Here is a 27,563-nt window from a genome sequence, read left to right on the forward strand (position 1 = left end):
GTATCTGTTCTCATCACTACCCTTAATAATGTCCCATATATTTTCTATATATTTAGGATCTACCGTAGTTGAGACATTAAATGGTTAAATTTAGTTTCTTCTGCCTTAATTTTACAAATACTAAACTGAGCCTCCACTTGATAAAACCAAATTTCCGGTCTCTCTGTCCAAAAAGGTGGAAATTTTACGCTAACCTTATTCGCTTCTGGTCGATCTTCGGGCACGCTTTCGTTATTTGCCATATCTTCTCTAAATCACGTCGGGGTCACCAAATTGTACCACTCCTGTTAATAGTATTGTCTAGATGTAGTCCAATATAATATTCACGTCCACCTAAACCTTTTATTACTTTAAATGTTTACACCGACACTATTAAAAACACATCATTAAACAAGATTAACACGCTTGTTGCTATGTACACATATGTTACCAACTCCAACAAACAAAAAACGTTAAATAGTAAAGAAAAAATAGTTTAAGATTCTGTGTCCTTACAGAACATTTCCAACAGAACAAAGATGGCCTATTAAAGGAACTTCAGGACAAAAGAGAAGATATATGGCTAGATTTCTTCTCCACAGACGCGATGATCAACGGGAAATGGATAACGGCTAACTATGAACTGAGGCACTGGTTTCCACTACAAAATCTGCAAGAGAGATACCTACCATGATCCAAGTGAACTGTGCCAGTGTAAACTCTGTGGCGACCAATGTGATAGATACCATGTGATAAAATGCAAAAGCAGACAAATCTCTCTGACAAAATTCTGTAATAGTTAAGTGACCACTATGGCTATAACTGTATTATTATATGGCCACTGGCTGCATTAAATATTATTATAAAGATGGCCTAGGCCACCATAGCTCAGTTGGTAGATCAACCGACGCGAAATCGGAAGGTTGTGGGTTCGGATCTCTGTACTTAACATCTCTTCAACACGTACTAAATGTACGTAACACGAGCTAATAGGTTGAAAGTCGGTTTCGATGTAAAAAAAAAAAATAGATCGAAATCTAGCACCATGCATTACGCTTTAATAAAGAAATATGTTTCAATTAATTCTATTGCAATATTTTTACAAACTTTATTGGGTTAAAGCAAATATATATCTTATTCTTAAAATTTACCTGTTTTGTAATTTTCAGTGATGTTTGCCAAATAAAATCATGAATTATGCATGATGATGATGATGATGGTGATGCTTGTTGTTTAAAGGGGCCTAACATCGAAGGTCATCGGCCCCATGAATCATGCAGTCGAATGGATTTATATGTAGTGCAATTTAGTATCTAAATTAAGTCAAATGAGGGGTTACATGATGATTTTAAAGGAAAATAACCGCTGGTACACCAGACAGTGAAAAGTAATAAACAAGACCTTAATTGAAACGATAATCGGTAAAGGTTTGCCAACCCTGCTCGAGGCCGTTATTCATGCCTTTCTAGACCGGGGCCGCTATCTCACCGTCAGATCACGTAGACTGAGTGGACCTCAAACCAGCCCTCATCTAGGTAAAAATCCATGACCTGTACGGAAACTGAACCCGAGGCCACTGGATAAGAGACAGGCACGTTATCCCTAGACCTCGGGGCTAGTATTCTTTATAAATTTTCGGCACCTGATGTATGTATGTATATTCAGTCCTTAGCTCTAAGGTTTATTGGATCTTCAACAGCTCCGCCATCAGCTGTCTATGACATCTATGATGACCTAGACATCACTGAAGAGGCGTACTAGGGAAATGAGGAGTCAGGTAGTTTCCCGTTGCTTTCCTCACCGAGCCAGAAGTTTGCTATTACATATCAGTCTGCCAAGCCCACTGAAATGCATGCACCAACCGACCCCATGAGCAACATTTTCACAGCATTCATAACAGGGACTAGCTGCATAAGAAATGGCATTAATAGCATCGCCCATACCTCAGTCACTTTCATATAGTCAAAGCCAAGGATAAGACAGAGATCAATGAAAGTAACAGAATTGCTCTAGCCCATACCAGAAGACTTAGTGCACTGTAAACATTAGGTCTCACCAGCAAATGCATCGGCAACTGATACGAACTAATTAATTATTTGTCACATTTGTAGGAAACATTTTCAACCTATCTTTCCTCTCGTGATATTGCTCACCTTGCTCTGCGAATAGATCAATCATAATAAGAGGGAAGTCCAAATTCTCAGTAAGCTGCGCGTCATTCAGAATCATACCACAAAAATCCTTGACATATGCAGCTACTTCCTTAGGGGACCCGAGCGTATCGCAGCCTCTCTGGAAAACAAATAAGAGAACATTTAGGATTAGGAAAACAAAAATAACCACGTAAAATGCAGGTTTCTGTAGTTGACGAACACTGCGGAGAGGTTTGAAATTTAACCAAGACTTAGGACACATAATCTAGTGATTAGAAATTGTATAACACCACCTCCACTATCCTGCTGGCCAACATTCTGATGACCGAGCGAGTTGGTCACGCGGTTAGGGTCGTGTAAATGTGGGCTTGCATTCGGGAGATGGTGGGTTCGAATCCCATCGTCAGCAGCCCTGAAGATGGTTTTCCGTGGCCTCCCATTTTCACACCAGGCAAATGCTGGGGCTGTACCTTAATTAAGGCCACAATCGATTCCTTCCCAGTCCTAGCCCTTTCCTATCCAGTCGTCGCCATAAGACCTATCACGCCAGCCTTCCATCACCGAAAAACTTCAATGTGTTAGTGCGTCGTTAAACCACTAGCTTGCATCCGGGAGATAGTGAGTTCGAACTCCACTGTCGGCAGCCCTGAAGATGATTTTCCGTGGTTTCCCATTTTCACACCAGGCAAATGCTGGGGCTGTACCTTAATTAAGGCCACAACCGATTCCTTCCCAGTCCTAGCCCTTTCCTATCCAGTCGTCGCCATAAGACCTATCTGTGTCGGTGCGACGTAAAGCAAATAGCAAAACACACTAGCAAAAACAAAGAAGTGTACGGTACGTACAACTATTAATATTTCCAAATTCGATGTAACATTAAATCTGCGGTACCTTTGAGTAAAACAAACACAGGATTATTTTACGTTAATAAAAAGCAAAGTTATCTCCGTACAGGTTATAAAGGCCCATGGAGGGGTGGAAGGTAAAGGCTTCCACTATCCCTAACCTCGGCACTCGGCGAAGTAGAGCGGTTAGCTTTACACCTGGCCGCCTTTGCCCCCAGAAGTTAACCTGGTATTCACTTTTGGTGTAGGCTGAGTGAACCCCAGGACCATATGCACCTCCGCAAGTGGAAATCTCGTTTCTTAAATTTTTCGACTTCCTGGCGGGGAATCGAACACTTCCGGGTGAACCGTCCACACCTTTACCGCCTCGGCCAGGCAGACCACTATTTTGCATAAAACATTTGAAATTTTATGCGCTTTAAGAACATTATTTACTATAGTCGTGTGACGAGAAGTCGAGTGATTGCGTTGTAAGAGGTGTGAGAGATAAGCATGGCTGCCGCGCGTGTGCCTATCTCAAGTCTCAACGCCTGACAATAGACATCAGTTCCGTCCTTGATGACTCTTGCGAACTGAGGTGGTATCATGAACTTTCAAAGTGTTAAAGCAATATGATAATGATGCTTGTTCTTTAAAGGGGCCTAACATCTAAGGTCATCGGCCCCAATAGTTCTTTAGTTACACATTTATAATAATATTGATAAGTACTGCAGTCCGCCTCTGCGGTGTGGTGGTTAGCGTGATTAGCTGCCACCCCCGGAGGTCCACGAAATTTGAAAAGTGGTATGAGGGCTGGAACGGGGTCCATTCAGCCTCGGGAGGTCAACTTAGTAGAGGTGGGTTCGATTCCCACCTCAGCCATCCTCGAAATGGTTTTCCGTGATTTCCCACTTGTCCTTCAGGCAAATGCCGGGATGGTACCTAACTTAAAGCCACGGCCGCTTCCTTCCCTCTTCCTTGCCTGTCCCATCCAATCTTCCCATCCCTCCACAAGGCCCCTGTTCAGCATAGCAGGTAAGGCCGCCTAGGCGAGGTACTGGTCATTCTCCCCAGTTGTAACCCCCGACCCAATGTCTGAAGCTCCAGGACACTGCCCTTAAGGCGGTAGAGGTGGGATCCCTCGCTGAGTCCAAGGGAAAAACCGACCCTGGAGGGTAAACAGATTAATAAGAAGAAGAAGGAGGAGAAGAAGAAGATTGTACTGCATAATAGATAATTTAATAAGGAATATGCAGTAGCTCATATTGTCTGTTACGACTAATGTTTGTAGCTAAGAGTGCAATATCTCTTACTCAAGCTGTACCTACAAGCTGCCGTGACTTCTTGCCAGGCGCAGATGGCAGTTTCTGTGCAGGAGTTATGAATTTGCTCTTTGTCGAGCATCATTTTGTTTCATCATTGAAGCTGAAGTTCGTTTAGGGTGTAAAGTTCACTACAGAAATATCCTACACAATTTCGAGTAAACTTATACCAGAGACATGTAAAGCCATATACTGTATTTATTGTAAGTGTCGGCCTCCGGATCCCAAGATAGCGGGTTCAAACCCGGCAGAGGTAGTCGAGTTTTGAAGGGCGGAAAAAAGTCCACTCGACACTCCATGTCGTACAATGTCGGCATGTAAAAGATCTCTGGTGGTGACATATTTGGTGTTTACCCACTGATCTCTATACATGGATCGCTGATGGCAGGTCTCCGCTGCAGGAGAAAGTACGCCAAGTTGAACGCGCGGTTCGCCATGTTGGCGTACCCAACCTCGAGCTCTCCTTATGGGGAAGCAATGATAATATAGTCAATTTTAAGTCGCAATTAATGGCGCATTGGAATAATTAAAAATATAGAGACATGTTCACTCAAAGCATAAGGACATTGGGATCACTGACACGTCATTCCGAGGTCAGTAAATCTCCGGGATAGCAATAAAAATGAGTGTATAATAACGGCCGGCAAATATTAACTTAGGTGCTGAATACATGCAATTAGCGATCGGTAACACAATACGAGTGAAAACCAGTTTCTGGAAACATTGCTGTAAATTGTATACATGTATGCCACGAAATTATGCATTCTTAAAATGATGTACCTATAAACGTAGCTCAATATACAGGCCTAGATTCGACATATCGTAATCGGTGCTTGATAATGAATGTCTGTTTCCTGTTTCCAAGAAATAACGCGCATATTATCAAATTAAAATATCATTGAAGCAAATGTACACATTTATAAAACCAGCAAATATTCAAAACTAGTCAATATATCACATTACCTGCAGCTTAATGTACTATTACAGACCTCTTTAATTAAATTCAGCTAGCAAAGCGATATTGATAGTCATCATCAGAAATATGTAACACCAGTTAAAAGAGTCCCAAATACCACGAATAGTATAATGGAATAGCCCCAAACACCCACCACACTTTCCCTTCTCCCACCACTCCAGTGTCTGAAACCCATAATTATTACTGATGTAAATAAGGTCTAGAATTCCTCCAGACTTCATTTTCTAAGATTGTTATAAGGTCACGTCAATTATTTCATCGAAACCGTCAGTTTAAAATTAAAAAAAAAATATATAAGTAAATCTTTACTTGCAGTTAATGTTCAGCAAAATTGAAAACAGTTGGCTGTACATCACTTCTAAGGTGTACAGTTTGTCCATTTCTATCAAAACAGTCTTCCTCTAAGTGATCCGAGCAGAGAACAGCTGTTTTAGAAGGCTCCCAATTCTCCCGCCTGATACTCCTAATCGATGATCTTAGATGTTCGGGTCTCGAGAAAGGAAACCTACAAAAATTAATTGCCATTTTGCTCCCGGAATATGCGAAATAAGACACAATAAACCTAAAACTCAAAACACTACCCTAGGAAGATTCTTATGTACAGTATAAAACTCCCCGAGCCGGGCTGAGTGGCTCAGACGGTTAAGGCGCTGGCCTTCTAACCCCAACTTGGCAGGTTCGATCCTGGCTCAGTCCGGTGGTATTTGAAGGTGCTCAAATACGACAGCCCCGTGTCGGTAGATTTACTGGCAAGTAAAAGAACTCCTGCGGGACTAAATTCCGGCACCTCGGCGTCTCCGAAGACCTTAAAAAAGTAGTTAGTGGGACGTAAAGCAAATAGCATTATTATTAAAACTCCCCGATGAAATGATTTCTCCTTCTGCTGATCGGTTCTGTTTGTACATCCATAAGCTGAATACTGCGGTATGTTAATACCCCGTAGAATGTTTCTTCATTCATATTTCAGATAAACACATACATATTTAAATTTAATCTTGTAATTCACAAGCATACTACAAGGCAACGAACCTAAATTCGTAAAATACACTACTATTTACTTTGCAATAACACAGCACAGAACACTCGTGAAACTACAATCAAGAGGCCTGGCGTCACTGAACTAAGCATAAACAAAGCAAGCGCGCTCCTCGTGGTCTATTGCACCATGCGCTCGCTGCCATCTTACGACGCCAGTCACCTTCTATTCGGCTTACTGCTACCCAAGCTACCAGCCATCCAGGTATAGAGATCAGTGTGTTTACCCGACAAAATTCATTAAATCTCAGCCATAGACGCACAAGAGAGTTTCGGTTTACTCGGTCTGCCATCTAGTAGGCCTAGAGTGAAACGGAACGTCGAAATTGACGAGCAGACAGCCAGATGACGTCAAACTGAAATGTCTGCACACGGTAGCTGAGGCCATACGATGATGATGATTATTATTATTATTATTAGGGTCTATTATTATTATTATTATTATTATTATTATTATTATTATTATTATTATTATTATTATTATTATTATTATTATTATTATTATGAACATGGAAAAATATACAGAGTGGTCAGAAACAACATGAAATGGGCATATACGCATTAGAGGGTTGGTCATACTGATATATATATTTGCTAGTTGCTTCTCGTCGCACCGACACAGATAGGTCTTATGGCGACGATAGGACAGGAAAGGGCTAGGAGTGGGAAGGAAGCGGCCGTGGCCTTAATTAAGGTACGGTCCCAGCATTTGCCTGGTGTGAAAATGGGAAACCACGGAAAACCACTTTCAGGGCTGCCGACAGTGGGGTTCGAACCTACTATCTCCCGAATACTGGATACTGGCCGCACTTAAGCGACTGCAGCTATCGAGCTCGGTTAGTGATAAATGATTTTTTTAATGTAACTCATACCTCATACCGTGTTATCTAGCCAAAAGCTCAGCGCATGGTTATGTCAAAGACAGAGTGTACAGTACACCTGTGACTGACCTTGGTGATTTGAAGGCCAGAATTACCAAAGCCACATCCACACTTGATTTTTAAGTCTTTGGGTGTGGACAGGTGTAAAATCTCGATTAAATATTAGAAACAGTGGACTGAACATTTTTTTTTTTTTTTTTTGATTTGGTGATCCGTATAAATCAAAGCTTATTCTTATATGTCAATTACAAGTGGATCCGGATGATGTTAAAACTTTTAACATTGATGCTTTCACGGCCTGTACTTGTAGACATGACATTTTATGGGCTTTTGGGCTTATGCCGTGTCAAGAAACAAGGTGAAACTCTTTATGTTTCGCACAGAACTTGTTCCGCGTCTTCAGAAGAAAATCTCGACTGTCCTTTTTCTTGACGCGGCATAAGCCCGAAAACCTATATAATGTCTAGATGTTAAAATGTGTTAAGTACCTTTAGGGATACTCTGTACGTTAGCAGAATACTTCATATTGCCGCTGTATTTTAGCAGCAATATATGCGACGGTTTCAGTATTTTTAGAATAAATTTATAGTTTTAAAATGTAAACTTATTGCTAAGTGGAGCATCCTATTTACCTGTCTTGCAGCCTGGACATAGAGCAGTCTGTGAGTGAGTGGATATCCCACAGAACGGGCAGCTTCTAGTTCCACATTCCTGCACATGTTAGAGACTTCACAGGGCGAAGATTTGGCACCCAGGACTTCGCCGATACAAAAATCTGACACTTTCTCGTCAGGCAAACCTTTGTAGAGCCTGTTCACTATGGTCATAAGATCCATAGTGGCGTTCCTCGTATCAGAAGGCTCTGGAAGTGATCCACTGACCAATGGTTGGTCCACTTCCCATAACTCCGGGATCAACATCTTATCCACCACTAGAAAAATACCAATAATTCACAAATTGAAAATTATGGAATTAGAATCAGTGTAGAAAACAGTAAGGTGATAGTGTTGACTGGGGGAGAAAGGGAAGGGAAAGAAATTTTAAACATTAGGGGACAAAACCTTGAAATTTTGGAAAGCTCCAAGTACTTGGGAAGTTAGCTGATGCAGGACGTAGGACTGGGCATGGAGGGCAGTAAAAGGATTCGGAAGGCAAATGCATAATATCAGAGTGTGAGAAACATGGTGTGGAGGAAGGAAGTACCAATAAAGAGGTGGGTATAAGATGTACTACTGCCCAATACTAACATATGCAGAGGAAACCCGGACACTGACAAAAAGACAGGAGAATAAAATCCAGGCCAGTGAAATGGAATTTTTAAGATGTAGGAAAGGTAAGAAAGGACAGAGTAAGTAATGAGGATGTTAGGAAGGAAATCCGAGTGTAAAAGCTTTACGACAGAAAGGAGAGGGGATAAATTTGGATGGTGTAGACACGTTAAGACGATGGAAGAAGGGTGGAGACCCAGATAGAAGGAAGGAGAGCAAGAGGGAGACCCAAAATAAGGCGGTTGAAAACGATCAAGAGTAGTATAATTAAAAGATCTGGACTGGAACACAGTTAAGGAGGAACAGTAGTGGTTGGTTAGAGGAAGATGGAAAGTTGCAATAAACATCCCAACCCGACGAAAGCTTGACGAAGGAAATTGATGATGATGATGATGATGATGAATTCATAAATACGGAAATAATCGAGGCTGGTTTTGTTATAAGGGCAAACAGTAAAATGATTCTCTATCAAAGTCCTCATCCTACGACGTAGGTACTTGGTTGCACTTACGGCCTTCAAAAGCTAACTTCAGTATAAGCACAATAACGAAAAAAAAAAAATCTCTATCCCAACGAAGTACAAAGTACCGACGAATTGGCTACGTGGTACGAGTCGTGTAGCTGTAATCTTGATCTCGTAAGATGGTAGGTTCGAACTCCACCATCGACACCAGGCATCAGGGGATGTACGTTAATTAAGGTTCCGGCCGCGATCTTCTAAGCCCTTGCACTTTCCCATCCCTCCATGTTCAAATTAGCTTCAGCTGTTTCCATTAGCCTTCTTACGTCATATATTTCCACAGCTGCAGGTAATAAGCATTCGCCTGGAAGACAATGGTATAGTGAACTGTCTTTCAGGACGGGAAAGCAAGTTGAGTTAACCAAGAGAACATTACACAGACATAAGCACCAGTATACTCGTAATATTCGAACTTAATGTGTTCGTTTCTCTTTGACTACCAAGATAATAGAGGACTTCATTGGTAGAATGTCGGCCTCCAGATCCCAAGATCGCGGGTTCAAAACTCGCGGAGGTAGTAGGATTTTTGAAGTGCAGAAAAATGCCCATTCGGCATCGGTGTCGTATGACATAAGCATATAAAAGATTTTTGGTGATACATTTGGTCATTATCGGAGAAAATTAGTTAAAACTCCTTTTTCAGTGAAATGGTAGAGAAAAGCGGAACGTCGAAATTGATCTGCAGTCAGCCTATATGACGTCACATCAAAATGCCTCTACTCGGTACAAGAGGTCATATGATTTATTATTATTATTATTATTATTATTATTATTATTATTATTATTATTATTATTATTATTATTATTATTATTATTATTATTATTATTATTATTATTATAAAGCCCACCCGTTGGCCATGATCGTTAAAGCGTTGAAGTCTAAACAGACTGGCACCGTGGTCGAAAACATTTTCACCATTAGAATGTTGGCCGGCAGGGTAGGGGAGATGGTATACAGTTTATAATCACTAGATTGCGTCACAAAAGCCTGGATTCAATTCCAAACATCTCCGCAGTACTCATATGGAGTGTGAGGGCATATGACGCTGTTGATGGTAATTCGTCCGTCGGATGAAGACGTTAAGCCTTAAGCAGGCCGCTTAGTGCTATTCGACAGGAGTAGACTATGTGCCGGCATTGGGTTTCACCCGCTCCCTGTCTTTTATCATATTATTACATCATTCATTTCATCTCACGAACTCCTCTGATGAGGTTGACGCCAGGAAGGGCATCCGGTCATAAAAACCACCACGACAGATTCATGTCACCTCATATCCGATCCCGTAGAGAAACGGGACAAGGGTTGGACAAACATTATTATTATTATTATTATTATTATTATTATTATTATTATTATTATTATTATTATTATTATTATTATTATTATTATTATTCTCAAATTTTGGCAAGCTCGTATATTTTATTTGCTCTTAGGTCAACATCTCGTACGATGTACAGTATAGTTCCCGATGCCATGAGAGCCTCTCATTCTTCTTACGTCTATGTCCTTTTATTTGTTTACTCGATATCCTCATTCATTACAGAGTTAGCATTGCTCCCTTCATGACAAAGAGTTGATGGCGTAGTGGTTAGCAACTCTTAAAATCTCAGCAAACACTTCTGAATATACCACATTTAGTCTCTAGAAAAAGGGCACAAAGTCATCTTCACATGCCAGGAAGACTCCTAGAGGAGGGGAAGTTAAAGGCTTTATTGTTTAGTACATATTTATGTCGTAGAGTGTGAATCTCTGAGACATGTACCCCTTCAGACGTTTCTATATTTTTTCGACTTCATAACAAGGAGTCGAAACCACGTCGTTCTGAGTGAACTAAGCATGGTATGACGACCTATGCTAGGCAGCCTATGACCTAATCTAGCAATGCATGTCTGCCCCTTAGTCTCGTTTCTTGATACGGGGTCGGGAATGAGGTGAGATGAAATTACATGCCATGTTTTTTACGGCCGGATGTCCTTCCTGATGTCAGCCTCAACCGAGGAGCTACTGGAGATGAAATGAATGACGGTAAATGAAATCAAGTAAGATCGTGGAAGAAATCGGCGATGGCCTATGAACTGGAACTGTCTCGGTATTTGCCTGGAAGTAAAAATAGGAAACCACAGAAAACCATTCTCGGGACAGCCGAAGGTGCGGTTCTAACCGACTCGTCTCCCGAACACAGAGTTTGGCTCCAGCCGTAGCGAGGTTAACATGCCCGGCCACTCCGCTCAGTACACCTAATCTAGCTATACGATGTACATATTAGAAACCATATTATATTGTATAATAGTAGGCTTCGCAGTCTAGGGGTAGCGAGCGTTCATTTTACCCACGAGGTCCCAGGTTCGATTCCCGACCAGGTCATGGATTCATACCTGGGTGTGAGGACTGTTGGAGGTCCACTCAGCTTACGTGAGAACAACTGAGGAGCTACGGTGGCCTGTGCCAAGAGACAGATGCAGACATACTACATCCATCAAGAAATGGCAACAGGTAGATCAAGCATGCAATGCAATAACAAACTTGGTGTTGTTGTTGTTGTTGTTGTTGTTTGAGTCATCAGTCTATAGACTGGTTTGATGCAGCTCTCCGTGCCACCCTATCCTGTGCTAACCTTTTCATTTCTACGTAATTATTGCATCCTACATCTGCTCTAATCTGCTTGTCATATTCATACCTTGGTCTACCCCTACGATTCTTACCACCTACACTTCCTTCAAAAACCAACTGCACAAGTCCTGGGTGTCTTAAGATGTGTCCTATCATTCTATCTATTCTCCTGTCCGACTCGTTGGCTGAATGGTCAGCGTACTGGCCTTCGGTTCAGAGGGTCCCGGGTTCGATTCCCGGCCGGGTCGGGGATTTTAACCTTCATTGGTTAATTGTGCTGTCCCCAACATCCCTGCAACCCACACACCACACATAACACTATCCTCCACCACAATAACACGCAGTTACCTACATATGGCAGATGCCGCACACCCTCATCGGAGGGTCTGCCTTACAAGAGCTGCACTCGGCTAGAAATAGCCACACGAAATTATTATTATTATTATTATTATTATTATTATTATTATTATTATTATTATTATTATCATCTCTTCTCCTCGTCAAATTTAGCCAAATCAATCTCCTCTCGCCAATCTGATTCAGTATCTCTTCATTTGTGATCCGTTCTATCCATCTCACCTTCAGCATCCTTCTGTAACGCGACATTTCAAAAGCTTCTATTCTCTTTCTTTCTTAGCTAGTTATCGCCCATGTTTCACTTCCATTCAATGACACGCTCCACACTAAAGTCTTCAAAAACATCTTTCTAATTCCAATATCAACGTTTGAAGTGAGCAAATTTCTTAAGAAAGCTCTTCCTTGCTTGTGCTAATCTGCATTTTATGTCCTCCTTACTTCTGCCATCGTTAGTTATTTTACTACCCAAGTAACAATATTCATTTACTTCCTTTAAGACTTCATTTCCTAATTTAACAAACTTACAGAACGTTATTTATTGTCTCACAGAGAAACATGACCTGGAAATGTAAACTTTTACAAATTCAAATGTTTTCTTCCAATATCTAATGCAAATAAAAAGGTTACAATTTAAATTTAAATTTAGATTAGTTTAGCTTCGTTCTGTTTTGTTTTAGTGAAACTTGTCCCTTCTTCACTCTGGCTTAGTACACTGTATGGCCTCCGCTGGCACTGTTGAGGTCTCTACATTGAGGTCATCTCGAGGAAGAAGGTCCCATTCTATGGGGTCTGGGAGCGTCTGTGGAGATTGTGGATGATTTCAACCTGTCCCATGCATCCTCAATGCTGTTCATGTCCGATGAATTAGCCGGTCAATTCATATGGTTGAATTACTCCACCTCACTCATTAAGTTCCTCACTAACGCACGTCGATGAGGGCGACCATTACCGTCAACGAAGTCTGGCTCCATGGCTAAATGGTGAGCATGCTAGCCTTTGGTCACAGGGGTCCCGGGTTCGATTCCAGGCAGGGTCGGGAATTTTAAACATAATTGGTTAATTTCGCTGGCACGGGGGCTGAGTGTATGTGTCGTCTTCATCATCATTTCATCATCACGACGCGCAGGTCGCCTACGGGAGTCAAATCAAAAGACCTACATCTAGCGAGCCGAACATGTCCTCGGACACTCCCGGCACTAAAAGTCATTCGTCATTTCATTTCATTTATACCGTTAACGAAAATGAATTCAGCACCATATTCAACCCCAAAGTAGTCAAAGAATTTCATCGGTTCTCCAAAAACCGTAGAAGTATTTAGTGGCACGTGAATCCAATAGCGTTATTATTATTATTATTATTATTATTATTATTATTATTATTATTATTATTATTATTATTTGGATTAATGCTTTCAAAGCCCGTAATTGTATACTTTATCTGTGAAAATAAGATTTTCTTCTGAAGACGTGAACCAATATTCTCTGCGAAACGGAATTTCACCTCGTTATCTGACACGACAAAAGCCCAAAGGCTTATTATCATGTCTATTAATAATAATAATAATAATAATAATAATAATAATAATTTCGTGTGGTTATTTCTAGCCGAGTGCAGCCCTTGTAAGGCAGACCCTCCGATGAGGGTGGGCGCCATCTGCCATGTGGTAGGTAGCTGCGTGTTATTGTGGTGGAGGATAGTGTTATGTGTGGTGTGTGAGTTGCAGGGAAGTTGGAAACAGCACAAATACCCAGCCCCCGGGCCACTGGAATTAACTAATGAAGGTTAAAATCCCCGACCCGGCCGGGAATCGACCCGGGACCCTCTGAACCGAAGGTCAGTACGCTGACCATTCAGCCAACGAGTCGGACATAATAATAATAATAATAATAATAATAATAATAATAATAATAATAATAATAATAATAATAATAATAGTATTATTGTCATCGGTATACCACTGGTCAGTTAACTTCCCTCTAATTGGTATCAAAGGTGAACGGCAGCCATGTATAATCCCAGCCCAAAACATTATACCACCACCTCCAAATGCATGCATTTTAAACATGCCGGTACTTTCCACCGCGTCCTTTACGTCTCCACACCCTTTGTCGGTATGTATCTCGCAGTGGCGTGCACTAAACTCCTGCTACCCCAGCGCTGGTGGGGCAAATAATATTTTGTATTTAGCCTACATTTTATTATTCCTTAGAGTCAGGGCAAGTACAGCTGTTTCGATAACCCGTTCGCTCTAACGCAGTTCAAGTCTCTCCAGCGAGCTGGGTTTCTTTGCCACACGAAAGTGAGCTATCCCCAGCGAAATTCAAGTCGCTTGGTTGACGCGTGGGCTTTTTAAGCCTCGTTCTCTTGGGGAGGCGGGGTAACACCTGTGGGCGTCATACGGCGAGAGAGCAGCTAGCTTGGTTACATATTAGTGTTCAGCGCCACACGCCAGAGGCTACAAGAAGAAAACAGAATAGCCAGTTGCACATAATCTTGCTAGTAAAAATACCCACTTTATGAAATCAATTGTAATAAAAGTATTGATTTTATTTTTGGATTTCGGCATGCATGAAGTTGTTGAGAACGACTCACTGAGGGCACTTGTAGAGTATGTTTTTCGATGCACACGGAAAAGCATTTAGGTTGCCCAGCATGAACACAGGGCCAAGCGCGAAGTACAAGAATTTTGTATTTACTGCAGTTGCTCTGTACGAGTGAGTTTGCCTGTAATGGTGGTATTATTATTATTGTGAATTTTCGTAGCGTTCCTCCTGGATTATAGGTGAAGTTTTTGCAAGTTCTATGGCATTATTCGTGAATATAACAGTGGTATACGTCGTGAGGAATATTTTATCTCGTTTGTGAAACTGTTAAACTTCGGCGACTGTACAATTCCTTCTAAATTTTGCTCATTCAGTTTAGGTTAGACTTTTTAAGTTAAAAAGCAGAATTAGTCCCAGTATTTTTCTATGAAAAACATGACTGTATTACTACGAATCGTCAGCGGCTTTGTCATCAAGTGGGTTTATAAAATATTGACTTTAGGGAGAGAGTGGTGGGGCTGCTTTTTTTTTTTTGCAGCTGGGGTAACGAAAGTGTTTACCGCACGCCACTGGTATCTCGCCTAAGTGATATCAGTATTTCATCTGCGAACATGACATTACGCCATTTATCCAACCCCCAACTAAGATACTCTCTCAAGACGATGGCGATTCTCAAGTGGAACACGTCGATTTGGTCGAAATGGCCTTAACTGGCCCGGCTTCCCTCAAGAAGACACTCGCAATTGCTGAGCAGTCGAAGTTGGTCTCTGATGCACTGTTACGCGGATTTACCGATCTTGAACGGCCGAGTCGGCCGTGCGGTTAGGGGCACGCGGCTGTGAGCTTGCATCCGGGAGATAGTGGGCTCGAGCCCCACTGTCCGGAGCCCTGAAGATGGTTTTCCGTGGTTTCCCATTTTCACACCAGGCAAATGCTGGGGCTGTAACTTAGTAAAGGCCACGGCCGGTTCCTTCCCACTCCTGGGCCTTTCCTATCCCATCGTCGTCATTTCACATTAGTAGAATGCATTTCTTTTTTCTGCAGTCATAATCATTTCCCCCTACTTTTTTTAACGTCACACTAACAACACATCGCAGGTTTTCGGCAACGGAAGGATGGGAAAGGGCTATGACTGGGAACGTAGCGGCCGTGGCCTTAATTAAGGTACAGCCCCAGCATTAACATGATTTACTCTATTACAGTAATCCTTTTAATAAGGCACTTCATTGTTAAAAACTTTTAAGTCATCATCATCATCATCTGTTTGCCCTCCAGGTTCGGCTTTTTCCCTCGGACTCAGCGAGGGATCCCACCTCTACCGCCACAAGGGCAGTGTCCTGGAGCTTCAGACTCTTGGTCGGGGGATACAACTGGGGAGTATGACCAGTACCTCGCCCAGGCAGCCTCACCTGCTATGGTGAACAGGGGCCTTGTAGGGGGATGGGAAGATTGGAAGGGATAGGCAAGGATGAGGGAAGGAAGCGGCCGTGGCCTTAAGTTAGGTACCATCCCGGCATTCGCCTGGAGTTGAAGTGGGAAACCACGGAAAACCACTTCGAGGATGGCTGAGGTGGGAATCGAACCCACCTCTACTCAGTTGACCTCCCGAGGCTGAGTGGACCCCGTTCCAGCCCTCGTACCACTTTGAAAATTTCGTGGCAGAGCCGGGAATCGAACCCGGACCTCCGGGGGTGGCAGCTAATCACGCTAACCACTACACCACAGAGGCGGACTAAAAACTTTTAAGTACGAATGATAAGTAATGGTGCAGAATAACTATTTGTATAAAAATAGCTGATTGAAAAAGGAGGACAGTGCTATTTGAAGATACAATTTTCGAAAAAGTGTACTTTTCTGCAATTTTGAGTGACGTCAAATTTTGAAAAACTTAAGTTTAAAAAAATTGATTAGAATAAATGTGGTTGATTAAAATTAGTAACAGTTTTGAAATTACCTGAAATTTTGAAATGTTTGAATAAAGGGTAGATTTAAGATTCATATTAAATTAGTTGATAAGTCTTAGTAACAATTTTTGGTCAGGTGTAATCGTTTTATATATATATCTATACATTTATATAATATTAATTACATATAGAAAAGGTACATTAATTAATAATAACTTAGTGATATACAAATCCCCGATAAAGTTAACAACATGTATACTTGAGAGAGAGAAATAGGATCTTAAAAATATTTCTAGCATTGTAGGGGGTATATATCTACATATATATTAAATATAAATTTATATATTAATAAATGTTTATATAATATATACATGAGATACTGAGATTTAAATATAACCTATATTCCTCATCTATTTAGTTTTAAACAATATATTAAAGTATTTATTAACATATATACATTTATAGCAAATATACCCATTTAAGTATATATTTCAAGAATTATACAGTACATAATTTTTTTATGATTATATACTATTAAATATGTATTACGTGACGCCCGGAGGGTTTTGGGGGTTTATTAATAAGTTATTTAAGGTAAATTATCCTATGATGACGATGGGAGAGGAAAGAACTAGGAATGGGAAGGAATCGGTCGTGGCCATAATTAAGGTACAGCCCAAGCATGTGTCTGGTGTGAAAATGGGAAACCACGGAAAACCATATTCAGGGCTGCCGGCAGTGGAGTTCGAGCCCACTATCTCCTGAATGTAAGCTCACAACTGTGCGTCCCTAACCGCACGGCCAACTCACTCGGTACTTGTGTGTATACAGTGCTCTCTGCCACTTACGACAGGACTACACACGCCGTACTAAATAATGTGCCTAAGCCCACAACATTCCGAACTTTTCTGAGGTATATAACTTATATTTAATCGTATGGAGCAACAAGTCAAGAGCTTTGGTCTACCAAGACAGCTGCTCCCCAACCAGACGACCTGCAGATACAGGAACGCAACATGTTCAGTGTAACGATATTCTCAGTCCACAGCCGTATAGCTTGGATTTCGCGACCGGCTCCGCTGTCTCTAATTTCAAACAGTTCCTCAATTAGTCTCATTAGGGCTGAGTAAATCCCGTTCCAGTCCTCAGTCCACAATTAAAATCCTTGGACTGGCCGGGAATCGAATCTGGGGACTCCAGGTAAAAGACAGGTATGCTACCCCCATACGACCAGGTGAAGAAAATACTCAGAATGGGGTAACTCTTACGTTTGTAAGGCGGTTTTTCTTGTTAACAATTTCATAAAATCAACACTATAAAAATTTTATATCAAGGTTTAGTAAGCAATTAAGTTACGCAACGTAAATTATCTTTATGGCAACCTTATCTTTACAGAGCAGTAATGCTCGTGTTGGTATGGCAAATCATAACATTACATTATAACTGCCATTACTTTTCACGGAACAATTATCTTCCTTTCGAGTGAATCGGTAAAGAAATCCTCCTTCCTCTCATGCATGTATAGCAGAGTTTAAGGTAATTTTACAGCCACTGTACAAAACAGGGCATAGCTAAATTATAGCTATCAATTACAATAGGCCTAAAACTTCAATTACACATTTTTAAGAGGCATGACTAAAACAGGGTATAAATTATAAAAACGCTCACGTGTGAATTAAACATTCGTACAGGAACCGCATTTTATGACATTATTTAGGGACACGGGAGAAGTTCCTAGAAGTGCTATGTTAAATTACCATTCTTTGAAGTACACATCAATCATTTTTTGAAGTATATGTTCCTCAGAGACCATACATACAGTAAGAGAGAAATGCCGGGCTGAGTGGCTCAGACGGTTGAGACGCTGGCCTCTAACCGCAGCTTGACAGGTTCGATTCTGGGTCAGTCCGGTTATATTTGAAGGCACTCAAATACGTCAACCTCGTGTCGGTAGATTTACTGGCAAGTAAAATAACTCCTACGGGACTAAATTCCGGCACCTCATTGTCTCCGAAAACCGTAAAAATAGTTAGTGGGACGTAATGCAAAACATATTATTATTACTATTATTAGCAATGAAACCTTAAGCACATGATTTTCTATTCTTTCTTGTTCTATATTTATGCCTATGCATGTATTAATTTTTGTGGAAACTGTTCACTTTTCTTTGCTAGTAAAACACACCATGGATAATTTTCTGTTGCACATGAGATCCTAAAGAGCGAAGTGTAGGCAGTGAGAATGGTAAGGGTAGACTAAGACTTGAATATGCCAAACAGATTACAGAAGATGTAGGATGGTAGTAGTTACGTAGAAATGATAAGGTTAGCAAGGACTGGATGGCATGGAGAGCTGCATCAACCCAGTCCATGTGGACTGATGACCCAAAAGAGCAACAGCAAAAAGACCTGATAAATCACAATGGGTTTGTTCCGCGATGTTTCCACTTTTACCTAACACCTAACTCCAGCCAGCCCTTACTGCCAGGTTCTCGCGACGATCAGCCACCACTTGGGAAAGACATATTAGGAATGAAAGACCGACCTGTTTTGACGTCTCTCTGGAAATACTTAGACAACTAAAAACCTTGAGAGGATTGGATATCGAGAATGCTAGGGGTGAATCCGCGTTCTGGGTTATTCTTGGTTACTAATGCCGACCTATATAAGGCAGACTGGTTGAGCTCGGCTCGGTTATGTCTGGTTCAGTTGAACTCAGTTCAGTATCAATGTGCCGAGAGACTGTCGCTGTGGAGGACCGAGTAATGTGTGTGTGTGTGTGTGTGTGTGTGTGTGGTGCGGTTAAGGTCAGTTGTTGCGTTCCAGTTAAGTGTCTGCCGTGAAGCTGTGTTCGGCTCCGCCGTGAGTTCAATCTCTGTCTCCCGTCTGCGAGCGTCGTGACAGCGTGGAAATTCAGCGAGTGTAATCGAACGACGACTGCTGAATTACGTCCAACAGACGAATGTTGAGGCTCGTAGATGACAGACAGTGCACGACGCGCACGTCTGAAACTGTGTAATGTGTAACTTTGTACCGGTGAGACTGGGTAAGTTTGTAGTACTGGAGAGAGAATTAAACGCTACGAGTTGCGTCTTCATTTATCATCCCCGTCACGTTACAACATACAGTAAAATCTCCCTTCGGCGGAACGTTTAAGAACCGCAAAACTGCCCGTATTGGAAAATGTTCCCGGTCCTATGAATTATGGCTTAATATATATGTAAGTTTACCCGTATTTAGCGAAACCTGTCTGAAGTGGAAACGGAAGGAGATTTTGCACTATAACGGAAAAAAAATAATTTCCTTCCTAATCCTTTTCGGTACATGTACAGTATATTCCAAATGGATCTAAGATGGCTGGGAGACTGATGCTGCAGCACACTCTCGAGCTGTGAAATTATGGTAATATCAGTGCATAAGATTACATGGCCATTGATCTAGAAGTTGAGGCAGAGGCGGCGTCAGAAAACATCGAGGAGTTGTCACCCATCACCTCCAAGGAAACGAAACAGAAATTGACGGCGACGAAGACAAGAACGAAGACGATGAAAAAGATGGTGTATGTAACCGCCGGCATGCCCTATCAGCCATTAAGAACATTCCGTCTATTTCAATAACGAAAAATGACGCGGAATTGTTCTGCATTATTTGCCATGTGTCCAATGTACAATACTGGATTACTGGAAGAATTAAATGACTGTACAGTATTACTATTGGTGTTATTTCTATAAAAACATGCCGTGCATTAAGTAAGTGTATGTACTGTATTAATGTACATTGTGAGGAGGTTCTAAGCAAGAACAGATTTGTGTTAGTGCTGATGAACTACTGTATATTAGTCTGTGATTAGAGTCATTTTTATCTACTAATCCAAAAAATCGTATAAATATACTCCTGGATTATATAATGGAGGAATACACTTATGATTTTTATATTATTTTTAAATCACTCTTATGAACCGGAATCCTGTATACAGCGAAAAGAAAACTCCGGTCCATTGGATTTCCACCGAGGACAGGTTTTACATGTTTCGTTTACCTATCTGTGCAAGGGCAAATAATTATTGTGTGCTAGACGAACCGACACAGACAGGTCTTATAGGGACGACTGGATAAGAAAGGGGTAAGAGTAGGAAGGATGCGACCGTGTCTTTAATTAAGGTTCAGCCCCAGCATTTACGTGGTAAGAAAATGGGAAATCATGGAAAACCATCTTCAGGGCTGTCGACAGTGGGGTTCGAACCCACTGCCACCTGAATGAAAGGTGATAGCTACGTGATCCAATTCACGCAGCCACTTGCTCGGTTAATCAAACAGTAATAGTAGATATAATTATAAACACATTGTTATGAAGAGACTTTTAATTTTTGCAAATGTATTTCATTAATTGAAGTTGGCACTTTCCAAGCCTATTACCGATTGGTCAGATGATTTTGTATTGTTGAAAATGGTTACGCATGCAACAGTCATGTCCGTCATCAATTTGGGATATCGCATCATTAAGACATATCAAATGCAATAAAGTATAGAAGGCACCAAGTTTCTTTACTTCAAAATCAGAAACAAACACACATTGTAAATAGTTATACAATATTCATAAACTAATAAAGTCCGAGCTTAATCTCTTGGTAGTTGATACTTGGGATAAGTGAAAGTTCCTTTAAAAAGGAGCGAGTAATATCGGATAATCATTTTTTGGCATGTCTTGTGGCTGCAGGTCATCTGAAAATTTGCGTTACGAAATTGCTGTCACAAAATGTATTGCGGAAGTGTAACCTGGCAACCGTGCAGGGTTCTAGGACATTTCGTACCACGGACATTTCGTACCACCGGACATTTCGTACCACTTGACCGGCTGTTTACCTGCGAAGTGTCAGTTAATGACTTTAAAATATTTAGGAGAAGACATTCCGTACCACTTGAAAGAGTGGGAAATATTCCGAAGTAAGAACGATATCCTACTGCATGTATTCATTTGTATATCCATTGTCCACTACTGGTGCACGGTGTGACCACTACTGATGTTAACTTTCCGTCGGGCATAACTGATCTCATTGGCACACGTGTTAATTCTTATATCGTATTCGTCATTCGCAGGGACCTAGCTACTTCCAACTTTCAGTAGTTTCCTGTTTCCGCGTGACCTTCAAGCGCATATCGGCCAGTTCATCAGAATCTTTTATTTTACCTACTTGATAATGAAATGATGCGGTAGTTTACAAATATCCACAATAACTTAATAGTAATATTATCCATTCTTGTGCTCGTCAGGCACATTGCGCCCAAACACGATGTGTATCTCGATTGTATTGTTTTGTTTCAGGATTTGTACTTCAAAAAACCGACTTTCCTATGATAATAATTACGTAAACTTAAGTGATAAGTATAGTTTAAAGGGCAATTAGTAAAATAACATACAGTAGAAGTTTCCTTCAACAAATGATGTAATTTTTTTTGTTTGTGATTTCCAAAATTTGTCTGTCAGACTCATAATACCCGCTGGCATGGAAATTAAATTCCAATTTGACATCAGGTGGTACGGATTGCCCTGGTGTAAATATTTGAGGATTACTGGAAAACCGTTCGCAGATAACGACCTACGTGGTACGAAATGTCCTCAAAAATCAAGTGGTACGGAATGTCCGTGGTACGAAATGTCCGGACACCACCGTGCAGGCTCGCGGTCATCGGAAATTAACAGCCGTTGATGGATGGCCATGACCGATAGACATGTATTTATGATCATATGATTATCGCAAAGGGGAAAGTGGTTTCATCTTTTATTAAAACGCTATTCTACGCATTATATTCTTACAAAAACAGTTTATTTTTCTTCAGTAAATAACACTTAAATTACACGCTCAAAGAGCCATCAAAAAGCTTCTCCAGCTTGTTCCACTTATTTCTGGAGTGGAGCTACCCAGGCTTATTTTGGTTTTGGCCGGGAATTTAAAACCGGATGCCCTCCCTGACGCCACGTGATTCCTAAAATGTATATCTCGACCCAGGATCAACCGGGCTTCAAAACTCAACCTTCCAGGTGGCAAGCCAGTAGCTGAGCCACTGAACTAATTATGCCACCCACTCAAAACACATCAACATATGATATTTAAATATTTTGTGATTGAAGATTTCAAATAGATGAAAAGTACTCACAAAAGTTGAAGTCTGGGTCCGTCCTCTTTGACACGGCGTCTCTCTTCTGTTCTAGTAGAGTCTTCATATTTTCTTCAAGCTGAGAAAGTATCGTTATCAATATCTTCTTCTCTTTATTAGTCACATCCACTGTGCAGGTATTCTGTTGCTGAAGATGTCGCAGTAACACGCGCAACTGACCTGAAAAGAAGTTAATGTTTAAAATACTAGTCATGCAATAAATCCCAGTCAATGTTATTTGTTTAACGTCTAACCTCAATTTTAATGTAAATGCTAAAATTAATAATAATAATAATAATAATAATAATAATAATAATAATAATAATAATAATAATAATAATAATATTTTTAAAACATTTTAATTTAGTGTTTGGGGTTTAGCGCTGGGAGTGCCCGAGGACATGTTCGGCTCAACTGGTGCATGTCCTTCTATTAAACGCCCATAGGAGACCTGCAGGGTAGGATAGATGGTGGTATACAATTTCTAATCACTAGATTGCGTGTGCGATAAGCCTCAATACAATTCCAAACTTTTCTGCAGTGTTCATATGGAATGGCATATGGCGCTGTTGATGTTGATTCGTCCGTCGGATAGGAAGATTACGTCTTGAGCAGACCCCTTGGTGTTATTCGACAGTGGTAGGCTATGTGCCGACACCGGGTTTCACCTTCTCCCTACCTCATTACCATCATCAACTCACACCCAAACGTGCAGGTCGTCAAAGGTATCAAGTAGAAAGATCTGTACCAGGCGAACCGATCATGTCCTTGAACACACGCGGCACTGAAAACCATACGGTAAATAAATAAATACTGTATTGTGCTTCAGACAGGTATTAACCCAATCATGTGGAACGCATTTACATATACAATATTATGTATTATATTACATGAAAACAAATATCAACTTAAAATTAAAGGTAGTTGTGATGATTGCTGTTTTAAGAGGAAGGACAACTAGGCAACCATATTCTATACAACATTAATCAGAGAGAAAAAATGGAAGGGAGCCGATACGTCGAAAAAATGAAGGTATCGGTCAAAGAAAGACAAGGGCCATGACGGGCGTGAAAATGAAAGACTCCCAAGGCCTCGATATCTAAAATCGTCGGGGTCAGAAAAGAACAAGAGTGACCAAGGGAAGTCAGTTAGGATAGATGAAAGTGAGGAGCCTGGCACAAGTAAGTGGAAGCAATGTTGGGATTCAGTTCAGAGCTCCGTGGTCGCCAACCCAATTTCCAAAGTTCATAGGCGCTGGGGCCCCTTTTAGTCACCTCTTACGACAGGTGGGGTGGTGGTGATTATTGTCAAAATCTGAAGGCAACGACCAAAGAAAGACAAGGGCCACGAAGGGCTGAAAATGAAAGACTCCCTAGGCCTTGAGTGCTCTAATACCGTCGGGGACGGAAAAGAACAAGAGCCGACCAAGGAGGTTGGATGTGATAGGTCAAAGTGAGGAGCCTGGCACAAGTAAGTAGAAGCAATGCCAGGACTCTGCTCAGGGCCCCGTAGTCACCAACCCACGCTCCCAAGTTGAGAGCTCCTGGAGGCCCTTTTCATCACCTCTTACGATAGACAGGGGATACCTGTGTGTTATTCTACCACCCCATCCACAGCGGGAACTCTTACGACACGCAGGGGATACCGTGAGTGTTAGTCTACCACCCCTACCCACAGGGGGATGAAAATTAAACTCATATGAAAGTCCTTGTAAAATAAAGTGATATAGGCCTATTAAATAGAAATACATTTTTCTTCAGTAGCATAATCTATCTATATAAATAAAATAGTAACGACCGTGTGTCTGTACATTGACTATTTTGGCGAAATTTTCCTACAGTTATCCGTTTCAGGTGTAATAATGTCCATCTGCATATTTTTTAGCTTTGCTTTTCTGTCTATTTGTTTGTTTGAATTCTTATAACTTGAAAACTATTGGATATATTTCTACTAAACTTTATATTTAGAATCCACCTGTCCTTGGGTAGGTTTTAGGACCAATTTTATTTCTGAATACCTAAATTTACTGGGGGTTTATTCGAAACCGAAACCATCAAAATATGCACATCCAAAATTAATGGAAATATACCCTCCTTTAGTGGAAAACAATTTCTAAAACTTTTTTCTCATGTGCATCATTTCGATAGGATTAATAAGGGAGATATTATGAACGGTCGGTTTTTCAGGCTAAGTCCAGCGGACATAGCCCGAAAGGTGTACGTGGAGCAGATTCTAATCACGGTACAGACCTTCGTTTCGGGGTATTTCGTGGCTAAACGGCAAGTCCTATCACAAAACGGGTGGCACAATCTCAGTTCAATTTGGAGTGATCTACAACTTTGGTCCTATGATTTTTTGTCGTATCTCTCTCCCTTATACCTTAGATTTGGCTGTATTTCTCGATTGTATGTAAATTTTGCACTTTTTACACGCATAATTTATACTTTAAATCACTTATAGGAAAGATAGAATCATCAAATTCTACACGGTCATTGCCCACACAGTAGCCATATGTGAGCCAAATGCTATGTTTGTAGCTGTCACGTAATTATCCGAAAAGTAATGCACTCTGACATAATCTTACCCAAATTTCACCCTATTAACCGTTCCTCAATCTGCCCAATGAATAGATGAGATACGAGACAATATCATACGACCAGTCATTAAGCCGCTAAATAGTCCTCTTACGGTACAATCCGTTTGTCGATATGACGTACAGTTTTTGCTATTTGCTTTACGTCGCACCGACACAGATAGGTCTTATGGCGACGATGGGATAGGAAAGGCCTAGGAATTGGAAGGAAGCAGCCGTGGCCTTAATTAAGTTAAGCCCCGGCATTTGCCTGATGTGAAAATGGGAAACCACGGAAAACCATCTTCAGGGCTGCCAACAGTGGGGCTCGAACCCACTATCTCCCGATTACTGGATATTGGCCGCACTTAAGCGACTGCAGCTATCGAGCTCGGTGACGTACAGTTTAGCACCAGTTAATCTGTAAATGAAGGTCTGCAATATTTTAAAAACGCATATACTTTTGTATGCCGATATATATAATGATGTCGATTGGTAGCGATCAAGAAAGGGCGTGTCTGCTATTGTAACCAGTATTCCCCATATCGACTTTGACTGGCAGAAGGCATGAAGTCTTTTTCCAACTCCTGTGTAAGTGGGATCAGTAAGGAGAGCCCACCATTGTAAAGAATAATTCCCTTCTCGATTTCACTTGCAGAATGCAAGGGACCGTATAATTTTGTTCAAAACTCCGCTACCCAATTTGTGTTTGGCTGTGGGCAAGAGTGTCCACAATTATGAACAAATGTACCCATCTAAAATGTAACTGACATTAGGCATAGTGGTCTGCTATTTTAATGGAAAATCACCAACTCGGTGTGAATGGCAGTGAGCTGGCTGGCATTAGGAAAAAGGGGCCCGCCATTATAATGGTAATAGCACAACTCAATTTTGACTGGCAGTAGGCAAGTTGCCCGCCATTATAATAAAAACTCCTCAACTGTAATCTGTCTGGAAGTAGGAAAGGATGCCTGCGATTGTAACGAAAACTTTCCAAATCGATTGTGACCCCGCATTAGGCACTAGTGTATATGCACATAATGTAACGAGATATTTACTAACAGTTTTAAACCTGTATTAGTATTTTAATAATTATAAATGATGATGTTAGTGACGTTACTGAAGATGGTAAGGATGATGTAGATGGTATTAGAGTTTGTTTAAGTTGATTTACGTCGCACCGACACAGGTAGGTCTTATGGCGAGGATGGGATAGAAAAGGGCTTGGAGTGGGAAGGAAGCGACCGTGGCCTTAATTAAGGTACAGCCCCTGCAATTGCCTGGTGTGAAAATTGGAAACCACGGAAAACCATCTGAGGGGCTGCCGGCAGTCGGGTTCAAATGCACTATCTCTCGAATGTAAGCTAACAACTGCGCGCTCCTAACCGCCCGGCCAACTCGTTCGGTGATGGTATTAGAAACTATGAAGTTAACATTAAGATTCAACAAAGTGAGATTTTAAATTAAAATAGAAAGCAATTAAGATAGTCCGACACATTGTCTGAATGGTCAGGGTTGAGCCCTTCGGTTTAGATGGTCCCGGGTTCGATTCCCGGCTGGGTCGGGGATTTTAATCACCTCTGATTATTTCTTCTGGCCTGGGGACTGGGTGTTTGTGTTTGTCCCAACATTTCCCTCTTCATATTCATACAACACACTACACTACTAACCACTACAGAAACACGCACTAGTGATTACATCCCTCCATATAGGGTTGGCGTCAGGAATGGCATCCGGCCGTAAAACAGGGCCAAATCCACATATGTGTGACACACTTCGCACCCGCGACCCCACAGGTGTGGGAAAAGCGGTAGACAAAGAAGAAGAAGAAAACAATTATTATACTTTTTACATTGTTTTACTATGGAAGAGTATGTAGTTGCAAATATATCTAGACTGTACTCATTGCTATATTTATTAAATATTTTAAAAGACTTTAACACTGATGAACTACTAAGTTGTTGGGTTCTTGAACTTGAGCAGTGGAAGGTAATACGTTTTGGTCATGTATATGTATTAAGGAGAGACAAATTGAACAGAGAGAGCAACTTATGGCTACCAATAAGATTGTTAAATTATTTATAGCCCGTCTCTGTGGTGTAGTGGTCAGTGAGATTAGCTGCCACCGCCGGAGGCCCCCGTCAACATCCAAGCGAACCAACCACCGTTTATTTTACGTGGGCCCTCCCCATCACATTACCACAGGCTTCAGGAGTACCTCTGGCTCAACCTCAAAGACATTACCGACCTACGGTTCTGCAAGTTGTACTTGCGCCTTGCAGGTACGTACCCATGGCCAGTAGGTAGTAATGTTCGGTCTTTGAATGTTAAAAGCTTAGCGTAAAATCGTGAAAAATCGTATATATATTCAACTATGGCAATCCACATCACATATGAGTGTTAAGCTATTAGCCCCAGTTAAGAATTGCTGGTACATCTAATACACTGAACGTATGTTGAACAT

The 27,563-nt window shown here is 41.1% G+C and overlaps 1 protein-coding gene across 2 annotated transcripts in view; it reads right to left on the reverse strand.

Annotated features, from left to right (window-relative positions):
- The window catches only part of LOC136875504 (UPF0764 protein C16orf89 homolog), a 50,589-nt gene that overhangs the window by 20,793 nt on the left and 2,233 nt on the right, over positions 1-27,563 (reverse strand). For both annotated transcript variants that reach the window (XM_068228049.1, XM_068228050.1), the window contains exons 2-4: positions 22,528-22,707; positions 7,803-8,101; positions 2,133-2,271 (exon numbers count right to left, since the gene is read on the reverse strand). In XM_068228049.1, the coding sequence (XP_068084150.1) occupies positions 2,133-2,271; positions 7,803-8,101; positions 22,528-22,707 (618 nt within the window). The remainder of the gene's footprint in view (positions 1-2,132; positions 2,272-7,802; positions 8,102-22,527; positions 22,708-27,563) is intronic.

The sequence above is a fragment of the Anabrus simplex genome, chromosome 6, assembly GCF_040414725.1.
Source record: "Anabrus simplex isolate iqAnaSimp1 chromosome 6, ASM4041472v1, whole genome shotgun sequence".
Lineage (NCBI taxonomy): Eukaryota > Metazoa > Arthropoda > Insecta > Orthoptera > Tettigoniidae > Anabrus > Anabrus simplex.